Source organism: Hippopotamus amphibius, chromosome 13 (genome assembly GCF_030028045.1).
Source record: "Hippopotamus amphibius kiboko isolate mHipAmp2 chromosome 13, mHipAmp2.hap2, whole genome shotgun sequence".
Classification (NCBI taxonomy): domain Eukaryota; kingdom Metazoa; phylum Chordata; class Mammalia; order Artiodactyla; family Hippopotamidae; genus Hippopotamus; species Hippopotamus amphibius.
This window is the reverse complement of record NC_080198.1, coordinates 101,601,534-101,615,982: the sequence shown is the minus strand read 5'-3', so window position 1 is coordinate 101,615,982 and position 14,449 is coordinate 101,601,534. Positions and strand designations below refer to the sequence as shown.

The window sequence follows — 14,449 nt, the reverse complement described above, 5'->3', positions numbered from 1 at the left end:
GTTCTATGGTCTGGGCCCTGAGTCTGATTCTCATCTTAGCCTCGAGTTGGGTGGGGGGTTTCTATGTGTATCCTATTTTCACTTTTTCCTGTATATTAGCTCAGACCCAGTTGAATTTAAAAATTGGTGGATTTAAAACTGTTGACAGAGTCCTTTACTTTATTTGACCTTGGCACATGGGAAGGTCAAAGCGGTCTCAGTAAGGGGCTGTGGCTTGTTCCTGCGGCACCTCAGGAGGCAGCAGAGCTGTGCCTGAGGCTCATGGACTTGGGTTCCGAGCCCAGTGACCTCCCCCACCCTGGTGTTGTGGGACACATCCAAGCAGACGGGAGAGTTAGGAGGCCGTGTGGTGAGTGCCCGTGTCGTGTCCGCCACCAGGTCCGGCAGCACCGCTGCGCCCACTTGCTTTACTGTGTTTGGATCCACCTGTCCAGCTAGTGTGACATCTTAATGTCTAATGAGCTGCAGAGTGAGCTACCCATAGCCCGCCTTAACCGTGTGTCCCTTTCAAGTGGAACGCAGTGAAGTTCGTTTGTTTCCGTCTCCCCGTCGTTTTCTCGACGTGCATAAAGCTTACCTGGTTTTAATCGTTGTACCCGTTGTCTTCTGTCCCTCCTCACTGTCCCTTGTACTCTTCTCCACATGTCAGCTCGGTGGGTGGGAGCTGTGCCTAGTCCCGGGCTGGTCTTCTGCCACCGAGGCGAGGCCTCCCTGCTCTGCTCATCACCCCATAGCTGCCACTCTGAGGGCTGCTCCCTCTGACCCTTCCTTTACGTGCGTGCCGAGCATTCCCAGGGCCTCCCCAGGGCTGCAGCATCCTCTCTGGGAGCTCTCTCTTCTTTGGAGCCCTCCCTGTTTCTGCTGCCACAGACTCTCAGCTCCTCTTCGACTCGGGGGTCCCCTGGGCTCTGCTCTGTGCCTCGTCCTTGTGCCACCAGCCAGGAGCTCTCGGGGGCAGCGAGCTGGGGCTCGTGGGGCTGGCTGGCTTGTCTCCCATCTCTTGGGGATCCCTGTCCTCCTCACGGTCGCTGCCTCACGGTCACTGCCTTGGAACCGTGGTTTCATATACTGCCGGGTTTTTGCTGGTTGTTTAGCTTTAGGATAACTCTGGTCCCTCTTACCCGCTATTGGCCAAGAGTGAGGTCTCCTTCATTATATTGTATGTTAACAATCGTGCCTGGGACTTGTTTCCTTGTTACTCTGCATACTCTTAGGAGGCCACCAACAGCATCCTTTTCTCACCAACTTTCAGTGCCTGTCTCAGCTTCTGGTGCACTCAGAGCTTTCCATATGTGTTTGTTCAGAGATGTGGTTCTTTGTTAGGTCACTTGTGATGTGAAAGGCTCTAGTTGTAACTCTTCCAGGTAGCACTTCTTAGTTACCTGCTACGAGCCAGTGAAAACAAAGTGATGTGAGACAAACCCAACCCTGCAGAGTACAGCCTGGAATCTAGTCTAATGGGAGTAAATCGGAATATTAAAAATACATGGTCCTGAGTATTTGAAATGAACAGAAATCTGTTGCTTTTTAGTACAGGAAATTATACCAAACAAATGATGTGAGAGGCCTTTTCCGTGCAGTTGGTGTGACAGAAGCAGTGGCTGGAAACCGGGTGGGCAGTGAGGAGGGAGCTGTGATGCTGGTGCCTGGACCGGTCGTGTTTTCAGGGGACCGTGGATGCCATTGGCCTCATGTTTGAGGCCGATGAAAACAGTCTGAGAACAGTCATTGAAGGCAGTCATTTTGGTGGCTTTTGCGGGTTGCTGCTGGACACGTGTAGGACCTTTTGTGGTAAATCACACTTGATGTGTTACGTATGGCGTTCAGCTGAACCTCTGCAGGGGCCCCACGAGTGCAGGGCTTTCGACTCCTTCGTAGACTCGGAGCTTCTGCACTGACAACAGGGCTGACTCAGAGGGCACAGCAGATCCTCGATGCCTAGTTTCTGCACGAGTGAGCCAAAGAGAATGAATGTGTAAGTGCACGAGAGGAAGGATGAGGTAGTAGGTTTCAGTGCTTTCTCTACCGCGGTAAGGGAGCACCTTCTCTGATTATCCTCTGATGTGTACTAACGTGTGCAGTTTAAATGGGAGCTGTCCTGTGTGTGCTGTCAGTGTAGGACTCACAGCAAGTCATCTGTGAGTTGCTGACGTTAATGTCTTGCCACCCGTCCTTTCCAGTGTGTTGAGGAGATCCTAGGATACCTGAAATCTTGCTTCAGTCGAGAACCAATGATGGCGACTGTTTGTGTTCAGCAGGTAAGAAAGTAGTTTCTTTTAAGCCCTTCGCCCGCACGATGATGTAATGCTGCCTGTCCTGCAGAAGGTGGTGCTGGTGGCAGGTCTGGCAGCCCCACCTGTCACTCCTTTGCTCGCTGCGTTATAGGGCCTAGGGGGGTCCTCCTCCCTCACCCCCGTGGGGACAGAGGACCTCAGAAGCCGTGCTGGCCCCCATCACTTAACTGTTGTGCTAGTGTCCGTCCAGTGTCCTGCACAGTCTGAAGTTTTGCTAATGTGTCCAGTGATTGATAGGTGGATTTGATTTTCATGTGGGAGGTTCTTCATTGATTCAAATGATGATGGTTCCAATTCTTCCACTTCAGCTGCTGAAGACTCTCTTTGGGACAAACTTGGCCTCCCAGTTTGATGGCTTGTCTTCCAACCCCAGCAAGTTTCAGGGCCGGGCCCAGCGCCTTGGCTCTTCCAGCGTGAGGCCGGGCTTGTACCACTACTGCTTCATGGCTCCGTACACCCACTTCACCCAGGCCTTAGCCGACGCCAGCCTGAGGAACATGGTGCAGGCCGAGCAGGACCACGACACCTCAGGGTAACCCTCTAATAGTCTCCTGTGTTCAGAGAATTCTACAAAATGTGGTTGCTGCCAAGATGATGAAGGCGTGGCCCTGCCTTCAGAGAAGCGTGTAGTCCAGTGAGGGAGACAGGATCTGTGTCGGCGGGGCCGGGCTGGGCTGGGGAGAGGAGTGCTGAGCAGGCTCCCCGGGAAGCCGTGAGCGCTCACTGCTGATTGGTCAGCAAACCAGAAAGGGGTGCACCGTGTCCTCAGGTATCGAAGGCACGTGGCTGTTCCCCAGGGCTCATGACCACGTTTCCCTTTAGAGTGAGGTCCTGTGTGTTGGTGGCGCTTTGGGGGCCACAGTAGTGCTAGTGTGTAGAGGGCAGAGAAGAGTGTTGGATAATGTTACTCTCTGGTTTGTAACTTTATGACTAAAAGTCTCTTTTCACTTAAATTTATGGTTGTGTTTATGGTGCCTAGAATTACACTAGTTGTTTCTTAAATTACCATTAATTATTAGTGCATATTTGAGTTACTACTCTGTAGTAACAATAGAATTCCTGGTTTTTCTTTATATAATGGAGTGATACAATAGCTACAGTTAAAATACTAGAGTATTTTAGGAAAATGTCCACGTTTCAGGCTTTAATTGGTGATGTATAATGCTATTTTTCTAAGTCTCTTTAAATACTTTGTCTAATGATATGGGGTGTAAATAAAACAAACAAGTGTCTGATTACTGTCATTTAATATTGTATATGTTTCTTATAAAGAAAAGGGTATAATTGATGTAAATATCTGAAGAAGTCTTTTCCCAAGGAAATCCAGCGATGCCTTCTAAATCCCTGAATCTTTCCAATGACCATCACCTCTCTGGCCCCACTACATACGGGGCTGAGTGGTGAGTCTCCTGTAGCAGAGAGAAGCCCTGTCCCAGGTGGCCTGTACAGGTGAAAAGATTTGGTGGCTGTCGACCAACTGTAAACTCTCAGTTTCATCTCTTTATCTTCCTTAAAAGAAGAGCTTGATGCTGCTACATTGAGTGGCTATTAAAGTTCTTTCTGACTCTGAAATGCTCTGATTTTGTGAATTTGAATTGGTTTGAGCTGAAGTACAGCTGGGTACACGGGAGAGTATTTAAGAGTATTCTTTGCTCGCCATTTTTCCTACCTGACAGGTGGTTTGACGTACTCCAGAAAGTGTCCACCCAGTTGAAGACAAACCTCACCAGCACCGCAAAGAACCGCGCGGACAAGGTAACCAGGAGCCGGTGGGTGCCCGAGGCATGTTCCTGGTGGGGGGCTTGAAGCCGGCTGCAGTGGAAGAGTCGCTCACGGATGTTGTGTACTTTTTTTTCGTAGAATGCTATTCACAATCACATTCGTTTATTCGAGCCTCTTGTTATAAAAGCTTTAAAACAGTACACGACAACCACCTCCGTGCAGTTACAGAAGCAGGTGTTGGATTTGCTGGCGCAGCTGGTTCAGTTGCGGGTTAATTACTGCCTCCTGGATTCGGATCAGGTTTGTCGCTTTTACTTTTCATCTGCCATACCTGTTCATAATGTGATGAAAATTAACTTAAACACTGAAATGTACCGTAAAGAAATGCGCAGTTTTCCCCTCAGTCGCTGCCTCTTGACTGTCTCACTCGCTGGTTGACGCAGAAGACCCGGCACATACAGACCTCAGCAAGCGTTGCGCCCTCGCCAAGCTCTCTGGCCTAGGGTCAGCCTTTACACATCTGCCAATGGTTGTTCCCATCCGCTCACCTTCCCCCACTCCAAGATTAATTTAAATTTACACTGTAATTAAGATTTACTGTAGGGGGACATTTTTGCAGAATCCAGAGTCTTATTTTAAACCATGTGTCAAGGAGGATGGTCAGTTTCAAGCAATCTAAAGTTAGCTGTCCTGTTTGAAAGGCAGTGTGTCTGTGGGGCCGTGGCTGACCCCTCTGCCCCTGGGTCCCTGTGGGGCAGTTGTCTGAGCTGGCCCTGAACGTCTGCACTTGCTTTCACCAGGTGGAACCTCGCTGCCACGCCTTCCTCTGGTGGGTGCGACTCTGGAAAGCTATGTCATTTCATGTGCAAATTCTCTTAAAGCAGGAATCATGCCAGCCAAGTTCACTACAGAGAAAGTTGCCTTTAGGTCGTCAAAGTGTAACTGTCATTGTTGGGCTGTGATCTTGGGCTACTTACCTGTGTGAGACAGGAGACAGAAAGTGTTCTGAGATAGAAATACTGCAGTTCTCCGTTCCCTTCTAGACGTGACTGTATCTGTAGATACTGTAGCACTGTCATTCCCCTTGAGAAAGTCACCAGGAGCAACAAAGAAACACATTCAGGACGCTGCTTTCCACACTAGTGGTGTTGGGGGGGTCGCCTGATGACAGCAGGCCGGCGGGGGGAGGGGCTTGGTTTTGGCCCAGCATTTTCACCACCCCACCCTCTGCTCTGGTTCTCCAAAGGAAATCATCCAAAGAGCTGTCTCCTTCTTTGGGGAAGACACCCACTGCAGGACAGTTGGGACGCCGTTCCCTGTCCTCGTCTGAAGTGGGGGGCAGCCGTGGCCAGGAGGGAGGCAGGCACGGGGCACATGATGGGAATGTGGGGGCTCCTGGGGCTTCTGCAGCGCGTGCGGCTCCAGGGGAAAGCAGAGCCGCTGGCTGCATCCACTGTAGCCAGGACCCGTCAGCCTGCAGGCCGCCTTTCTCCGTTTGCGCCTCTGACTCGTCCTGGGAGGAAACCGATTCTCTCAGGTGGGGTTAGAGACGGGTCTCTGCCTTTAGTGGACAGAGAAGGAACACAGCTGGTCAAACATACACTGGTCATATAGACCTGGCTTTTATCAAAGTCTGTCTTTAGTCATTTTCCATAGAGCCTTTCTCAAAGACAGAGGGGTTTTGTTGTTTTCTTCTGTCTTTCTGAAGTCCTCATCTGATTCGTAGGCATTGAGAGACGATTCTGTGCCATGCTGGTCTCTGCTCATGCGCACAAGTCGTCTGAGACGTTTGTTCTGATTTCCTGTCACTCAGCGCCCTTTCTCCCCAGTTCTTAGGGTTCGGTGCAATGACAGTTTTTCTGAACAAGGATAGAAAAGTATCAGTAGGACAGGCAAGTGATTTAACTCAGTTCAGATGGAGATTTACTGATGGATCACCTGCTGTGTCTATCACAGCGGGGGGAGGGGGGGGGCGAGGAGGAAACTGGAGATTAGCTCTGTGCTTCAGGCTGGGGAGTGAATATGGGCTCTTGGAAGGCAACACAAAACTAAGCCAGTCGTGAGGTGCGGCCTCTGCTCCTCAAGGCCACCACCCCCCTCGGTACCAGGCTCCTTTGATGCTGGGGGTGAGAGGGAGAAGTTGGACTCACTTGGGTGTCTTATTCGTAAGCTAATTTCAGGAAATCCATGCTGTGCGGCTTGTGGTGAACTGCAACCATGAGCCTGCTGGTGTGCCTTCTGGGTGCTGCCTGGCAGCTCCTGGATTTATCTTTTGTTTTTCCCAAGAGGTTTCACCTCAGTATTCAGTAAATGTGTTTAAAGGGATTTCTGGGAGTGTCTTGAAATTATCTAGTCTGACAGCAGAGTAAGTTTGCGTTCTTATACACAAACTTATCTGTTGTTGGGAAACTTGTTAAAGATTTACACAAATAAGTACGAAGAAAAGTAACCTAGCTTTCACTATTTAATTATTAATGTGATAATTTTATTTTCCTGCCTGTAGGTGTTTATTGGATTTGTGCTGAAGCAGTTTGAATACATTGAAGTAGGCCAGTTCAGGTAATAGCATTTTGTTATTTTAGATTTCTTGTCCTTGTTATGCAATTACATGTAATTTTATTTTATGTTACGTTTTGTCATTTGCCACACCGCACGGCACTCGGGATCTTAGTTCCCCGACCAGGGATCAAACCTGTGCTCCCTGCAGTGGAGGCACAGAGTCGTAACCCCTGGACTGCCAGGGAAGTCCCTACATGTAATTTTAGATTATTAAGGTGAGCATTTACTTTAAAGGATTGTTAGGCGTTTTTGCTATGCATTGTTTTTAATGGAAATCTGATTAACATGCTGTGGATTTTTGTTTCTTTTAAAAATTAATGAATAAGTATCTCGAGACTTGTTGAGAAGTAGTTCTGCATCTGATGATCACGTGTTAGTTTTCATTTCACATTTCAAAGCATTTAATTATAATAGTTTGCTAAATGAGATCTCATTTGATAGAATACTAATTTTTCTAATCTTAGAGAAAACAGTTTTTAGATATGGTTGTCTTTAGTAAAGGTAATTATTATACACTATTGCAATTTTTCCTTTCTAGACTATAAGGTTTTAATACTTCCTTCTATAAGTATAATTATTGAAAATTAAGGTTCTTTAGATTCTGAACTACTTGATGAATAGGTAGGGAAACTAGTGCAGAGGAACGTGTTGCGAGAGTCCCCCAGATCCAGAAGCCCAGTTTCTTGTTCTCGTTGTGCAACACCTTCCCCTGTGATTTGAGGCAAGTTACTTTTTCTCCTTTGGGTGTCAGTTTCTCCAGCAGAAGAGTGAAGGGGCAGGTGGAGGGTCCCTGGGCACGCAGTCGGGTGCCTTCTCGGGGCCCTCACTCGGGCGCCCCAGAGGGCGTGGCGGCCCCACGCTGAGCTGGGCAGGCGAGCCGGCAGCGGGAGGACTTTGGCGGGGCTGACTTGGGTCCCGAGGCTCCTTTAGGTCAGCACGCTTGCCCCGCCTCGCACTCTCCCGTTTTCCCACGCGTGCTCTCAACTTTGAATCGAGTGATTTCATGCTGTTTATACTGATTGTTTCTTCATCTTAAAAGCAAATGTCTAAATCAATGTTCTTATTTCTAGGGAATCAGAGGCTATTATTCCGAACATCTTTTTCTTCCTGGTGTTACTGTCCTACGAACGCTATCATTCAAAACAAATCATCGGCATCCCCAAGATCATCCAGCTGTGTGACGGCATCATGGCCAGCGGGCGGAAGGCTGTGACGCACGGTAACGGGCAGCCTCTCATGGCGGTCCTCGGCGGTCCGCGCGCGCCGATGCCGCCTCCCGCCTGTGTGGGCCGCCGCCCAGGGCGCTGGGGGCTGGGCGTGCGTGTGCATGTGTGCTCCAGTTGGGGACGTTTAGGAAAAGGAGAGCACACACTCTTTACTCCCAGGATTAAACGCAGACAGTGAGATCACCTCAAGTGCACATAGAGTCTGGCATAAATACTCTTGCGTCTCCGTGTGAAACAGAGAATTTTAAAGTCCAGCTTCTGTCAGGACATTCTGATTCTTGTCCAGCGGTCGTGGGAGGTATAGTTCAGCCTTGATTCAGGACCTTCTGTTTTGCCTGGTTATTTCCTGTGAGCTTAAATGAGGTCCATGGAAAACAGGTGCTCAGGCAGCCTCCTTCCAACCTGTGGACCGAGGTTGTGTGGCATAGGGAGGAGCTGGAGATCTTTCTTTGCACTGTTTAAACTGCTCTTCTAGCATTTTCCTGCTGACCCATCTCCGACTCCATCGTCAGGAATCTGTAGGCTTTTGAACTTTGATCCGGGGTCCTTCCTGAGACCTGTGTCAGCTTCCACACCAAGGGTCCCGTTCTGTGTACCGCAGCAGGGCGACCACTGAGCCGTGGGCAGGGAGTGGAGGGGCTTGGCCCCTCGCCATTTCCACACTAGCAAGATGGGCACCTTATTGCTAGTGGCTAGGGCTCAACCTCATGGCTCAACAGAGGCATACGTGCCTTGCACGTAAGGACTGGGGTCCCTGGATCGATGAAAGTGCCAGTGTCAGAGGGCTGACTGAGGCTGCCCACACCAGAGGGTGTGGATAGAAAACTGATGGGTGGCCAAGCATCACTGCTCTCTCCTGGGAATCCTGGGTGTCTGTGGAAGACTGCAGGTGTGTGTGTGTGTGTGTGTGTGTGTGACTGAGGGTGCGAGTATGCCTTTCAGTAATCTTGGTGACGTGACTGAGCTGATCCTTCTCGGTGAAAGGCCTTTCTTAGTGTCTTCATGCAGTGGTGTGAGGCAAAATAATTTACTTCGCTGTTTTGGATAAAGACACAGCTTGGGGTGAGAACCCTTTGTCGAATGAGAGAGTGAGTTTAACTACTTGAACTGGTATAGAAATCTAATACTTGGACTGAATGTTTTCTGTTGAAAAAGCATTTGTCCTCTTTTCAGCTAAATCTTTAAGTAGATAGATGAAGATAGAATGTTGCTGTTTTAGTTAGTTGGAAGGTTTTATTATTGTGAATTTGACTTTTGAATTTGTGTCTCTTTTTATCAGAAGTAATGTTATGTCACAGAAACTCTCGTTTTTTGTTTTTTTGGTTTTTAAAAAAGATTTCACAACATTTTATCAAGTGTCAGAGGAAGACCCATGGCCTTCCAGGATGGTGTGCAGATAATTTCACGACCCTCATTGATAACCTTAATTTATCCCTTATCACAAAGCCAAGTGTGGATTAGGGTTTTCTTTACATCTTGGAAATATTTTGGAGGCGTCAGCACTGTCTTCCAAACGCACAGTCACACACGGCCTTCTGAGCTGCCCTTCTGTGCCCACAGCCATACCCGCTCTGCAGCCCATAGTCCACGACCTCTTCGTTTTGAGAGGAGCCAATAAAGCTGATGCAGGAAAAGAGCTGGAAACCCAGAAGGAGGTGGTGGTGTCGATGTTACTGAGACTCATCCAGTACCATCAGGTAAAAGGCGGCGGGCGCGGTCCCTGCGGGGGCGGGGAACACCACGCGGCCGCTGTGTGCGCGTCAAGAGTGTGGCTTCGTGCCAGCCCTGGTCTCTCAGGCCGGGAGATGCAGGGGACACAAGGCTTGGTGGGGTCTGTCTTGAAGGCAGTGCGGCCTGGCTGACAGTCGCAAGGCCATTCAAGGTAGTAAACATGGTGGACACCTTCTTTTCCGAAACAAGGACCAAATATCAGTCAGCAATACTGATCAAAATGGTGGAGTTCTAAAAAATGATATTTAAAAATCTCAACCTGAAATAATTTGAAGACTTTATTTTTACTTTTATTTACCACTGTGTTGAGTGAGGGCCAGAATTTTTTTCTCTAAGCTGATTTCTGGCTTTGTTCTCCTTAAGGTGGAGTAGGAATTTCAGGTGGTATGAGGCAGTCTGAATACAGAAATCTGGCTTTTTATTGACTCTTTCTTTGTAGCTGGTACAGTTGCCTAGCCGTCACTTATCTTGGTAATTGTTTTTAGCTATTTGTCTTTGAATCTTTATAAAAAAGTCATAAGCTTTTTCTCATAGAAACACTTTCTTCGTGTGCTCTCGTGTTGGTTAATCTAGGTAATATTTAATTAAATGCTTAGTGTTTAATTAAATTGTATAATTACAATTTTAAAAGTGCGACTACCGTAAAGAGGTTTGAGAACCAGTAACCAGCTCTTGGCAGGCACGCAGGCTGGTGGGGGGGCCTGGAGGCTGTTGAGCGGGCGCGGTGTCCCCAGAGTTCCCAGGCTTCGCCTGGTTTACGGATCGGGGAGGGGCTGGGCTTGGATTAGGAGAGCCAGGATGCCGTGCAGAGCGGCCGCTGTCGCGGAAGCGGTGGGAAGGAGAGTGGGGAGGCTTTCCAGGGTGTGGGCTTAGCCTGGGACGCTCCATTGTATAGACCAGGTTGGAGATGTTCTCGGCGAACACACAGGTGATACGCTGGGGGCCCTGGTGCCTGCAGCTGCTCGCATCTGCTGTGGTGAGGGAAGCCGTCCTGGCAGCGTGTTCCCGTTGGCCATGTGCCAGGGAGACCGTGTTTATTACCAAAACAGGCTGTTAGGTATCTCTGTTCAGAAGGGATCACTGTCAAACCCAGGCTCGCCCACGGCTGACCCTTCTGGAGTCGGGCATCCTCCACAGAGGTGCTGTTGCAGGGGACTCAGTACACACAGAGCCGTAAGGTGTCTGCCCAGCAGCTTACTCAGGGCTGTGTGGGCTTGGGTTTTGTCAAAGGCTGAGTTGCGTTCGGTTTTCTTTTGTGCCTTCCCTCTGGCTGGGAGCCCTGTAGAGCTTTGGAAATAACAGTGCTGGAGGCCGTCCCGCGTGTCCCGGGGCCAGGGCTGCGTTGGCGCCCTTGGGGCACGTGGACTGGGGCCCAAGTGTGTCTGGTGTTCTCTCCATGCAGGTGCTGGAGATGTTCATCCTGGTCCTGCAGCAGTGCCGCAAGGAGAGCGAGGACAAGTGGAAGCGGCTGTCTCGGCAGGTGGCCGACGTCATCCTCCCCATGCTGGCCCAGCAGCAGGTTTGTCCCCTCCCACCCGGTTGTGGGTCACGCGGCACCCCGTCCGTGGGTGAAGATGCTTTGAGAGGTGGGCACGCGTGGTGGGCTTCTCCTCAGATCACAGGGCGGTGAGGGGGTGGGGAGTTGCGTTTTATGACCCTTCCTGGTGCCTCTGGGCAAGTGCAGGGGGTGGGAGGTGGAGATGCCCCCTGGGTCCCAAGGTGCTGCGGGGACGTGCCTCCAGGGCTGTGTCCTTTCCTGCTTATACCCTGCCTCCCTCGTTCTGGCCAATCAAACGTTTTTTTATTTGCTCTGTAGCGGAGTGTTCTTCCTTACCACTTGTGAAGTGATTTAGTAGTTACCTGTCATGTAATCAGGATTTCTACGTCAAGACTCAGTCGGTGGTTTCCACAAGCGCAGTGGGAGGCGCTGGTCTGCTTGTGCATGTGGGATGGAGCCCAGTACACACAACTTCTGCACCATGTCTGCCCCCTGGCGTCAAGGGCAGGATGCTTGGCCCTGGGTGCAGCACGACCCTTGGAACTGGGCAGCAGGGATGTGCTGCAGACCGTCCCTGCAGTAAGCCGTCTCGGTTGCTGGCGGAGCTCTGGGCCTGCAGCGCTTGGAGTGCCGCGGATGCCCACTTGTTCAGCTGGGTCGGCCCGCCTAGGGAGGCGAGTGCTCCGGGTGACGCGGTGTCCAGCGGCCCGCATCGACACTTGCCCTCTGCACAGCGTCGCCCACCCTGTGCTGGTTTCGTCACAGACTTGTTCTCCTGAGGCCATGTTGCAGGGGAGAGGGGGGCGGTCCTTGGCATCTGATGAGATCGATAGCTGCAGTTGGGTTTTTTTGTTTGTCTTATGGGGGTGTTTTTGGTCACACCACGCAGCTCATGGGATCTTAGTTCTCCGACCAGGGATTGAACCCAGGCCCTCGGCAGTGAGAACATGGAGTCCTAACCACTGGATGGCCAGGGAAGTGCTGAGAGATGCAGTTTTAACAAATGGGTGACTAGAGTTTTCCTGTGGCCGTGGATTCCATGCCCGTAGATATGTGTTTTTAGGGTAGGACTCTGTGAGCTTTCGTCTCTCCTCTCCTTACAGACACAGTCTGAGGGAGTGGAGGGAGTGGGCTGGTGTGCGTGGTGAATGCCCAGCCTAACTTATGCTGTGGAGTTGTGTGGAAGGAGGTCTGTGCGCACCATGCTGGCCAGGTAGCTGAGCCGGGCGCATCCACACATCCACCTGTGAGCAGAGCCGAGAAAACCTCTGCCCCTCGGAGTGAGAGTTTAGTTGGAACAGGGGAGGGGGAGACAGACAGCAGAGGAATAAACGGGTGACACATAAAAAATGTCAGGTGAAAGTAGGTACTAACACTGGGGGTGGCAGTGTTAAATGGGTGATGTTTGCAGAGCCTTGAAGAGAGCGAGGGGTGAGCCAAGCAGACGCCTGGGGTAGAGGTCTCCAGGTAGAGAACTTGGGGAGCCCTTGGAGGGCTTGGGATGAAGCGGGGGCAGAGTGAACTTGAGAGTTGAACAGGCCGGCAGGGGTGAGGGCAGCAGGGAGAGCTGCTCGCGGCTCAGAGCCCCTGTGGACCAGGGGGTGGGAGCAAAGGGGCGAGGAGGGCTGTCTGCTGGACACAGCTCTGATGCAGAACCAGTAAGCTTTGCTGATGGTTTAGGTGGAGCTGTGAGAGGAGGGGTGAGCTGGTGGCTTTGGGGCGACTGTGGAAGGAGCAGGTTTCGGAGGTCAGGGCCAAGTCCAGGTGTGCTTGGTTGGGACACCGGGAGGCCCAGGGGAGGCTGGAGCAGGCCTTTGGGGTGTGAGCCTGGAGGGCAGGCCTGGGAGTGGATAAGGTCGCCTCAGGGCCCAGGGTAGCTGGCAATGGGAGAAAGCTGAGCCCCGGGAGGTGAGGGGATCTCGGACGAGACGGGAAGGGAACGTGAGGGGCAGGCAGCGTGGTGTTCTTAAAACAGAGAAGAAAAGGCATTTCCCGGAGGAGGGACTGATCTCTGGGAGCTGCTGACAGGCAGAGCAAACGAGCCCTGGGAACTGACCTGTGCTCGGCCGCACGTGCGTCCCTAGCTGGCAGCTTTGGCGGAGTGGAGGGGACAGAAGCCCGGCCAGCGTGCGCTGGTGAGAGGGCAGGGGGAGAGGGAGAGACATGCAGCGGCAGAGGCTAGGCTTGGGGGACGAGGGCCAGTGTCCACCCTGAGGGCAAGAGCAGAGGACAGGTGGCCCTGCTGTCGTGGCATCTCTGAGCGACACCAGACCCAGGGCTCCAGGGATGTGTAGCCGGCGGCTGGGCCACGGGCAGAGGCTCGCTGTCCATCTTTCCCACCATGGAGGGGCAGCGGCTCCACGCCAGGAGGGGCTCAGACCTGCGCCTTGAGAAAATTGCACTCAGCAGAGATGTCACTGTGTGTGTATACACACTCATTAGTAGTGATGAAACTCACCGATAGGGAAGTGGTTTAATGCACTGTGGTAGAGGCTTAATTTGGAGTATTTTGCATCTCTTAAAAATACTGTTAGGTTTTATAACCTGTTACCTTGGGAGTTCTCCACTATATTTTTAATGGGATAAAGCAGAGACATTTATGATTTTTCAAAACAACCTAGACAAAAACCTCTCTACCGTATAGGGATGTGGACAGAGTTAAAGAGAAATACGCTAATTGCTAACATTTGTTACTAAATGGTGGGGTAGGTTGGGGTGCAGGTAAAGAAGGTAAAAAAAGGAAAGGATGCAGTGTGTATAATACCTGTTTAGGTAAATTACGTGTGTACAAAGAGATGCGGGAGGAGGGGGCTCCTGAAGTGGTGATGGTTGTGTCAGGGTGGTGCAATTTCAGTTGATGTTTTTCGTACTTTTACGTATTTGAATTTTTTACAGAAAGCATCCATGGTTTATTTAATAAAAACCTAAATGCAAAGAGTTCCATTGTGGAAAAAATACAGCTGTTACAGTGTTGTTCTAAAAAATGTTGATTTGGTTCACTACACAGTTAAAATGCACTTAAGTGCGGGGGCGGGAATGATGGGGATGGTCAAGGTCATCTGCCCTTGAGACACCCAACGTGAGGTATAAACGTTGGCGTGTCTGTTGGCTTACGGGAAACACCTGTGACGTTTAACTGCAACAGATGCACCTGGACTCTCACGAAGCCCTCGGCGTGTTAGATACGTTGTTTGAGGTTCTGGCCCCTTCCTCCCTCCGTCCCGTGGACATGCTTTTACGGAGTATGTTCGTCACCCCAGACACCCTGGTGAGTACCTCGCCTCCTGATGGCGTCTGGGGTGCACGTCTGTGGGGGGCACCTGGGGGTTTCTGCTGGGGCCAGGGTGAGGCCTGAGGATTTGCGTTTTAAACAGGTTCCCGGGCGGAATTGATGCTGCTTGTGGGGGACCACGCTTTGA

The 14,449-nt window shown here is 50.9% G+C and overlaps 1 protein-coding gene across 6 annotated transcripts in view; it reads left to right on the top strand.

Moving 5' to 3' along the window:
* HTT (huntingtin) overlaps positions 1-14,449 on the top strand; it is a 134,138-nt gene that overhangs the window by 73,846 nt on the left and 45,843 nt on the right. For all 6 annotated transcript variants that reach the window (XM_057706712.1, XM_057706711.1, XM_057706716.1 and 3 more), the window contains 9 exons: positions 2,181-2,258; positions 2,603-2,826; positions 3,971-4,049; positions 4,155-4,316; positions 6,520-6,575; positions 7,646-7,794; positions 9,362-9,498; positions 10,935-11,051; positions 14,176-14,298. In XM_057706712.1, the coding sequence (XP_057562695.1) occupies positions 2,181-2,258; positions 2,603-2,826; positions 3,971-4,049; positions 4,155-4,316; positions 6,520-6,575; positions 7,646-7,794; positions 9,362-9,498; positions 10,935-11,051; positions 14,176-14,298 (1,125 nt within the window). The remainder of the gene's footprint in view (positions 1-2,180; positions 2,259-2,602; positions 2,827-3,970; positions 4,050-4,154; positions 4,317-6,519; positions 6,576-7,645; positions 7,795-9,361; positions 9,499-10,934; positions 11,052-14,175; positions 14,299-14,449) is intronic.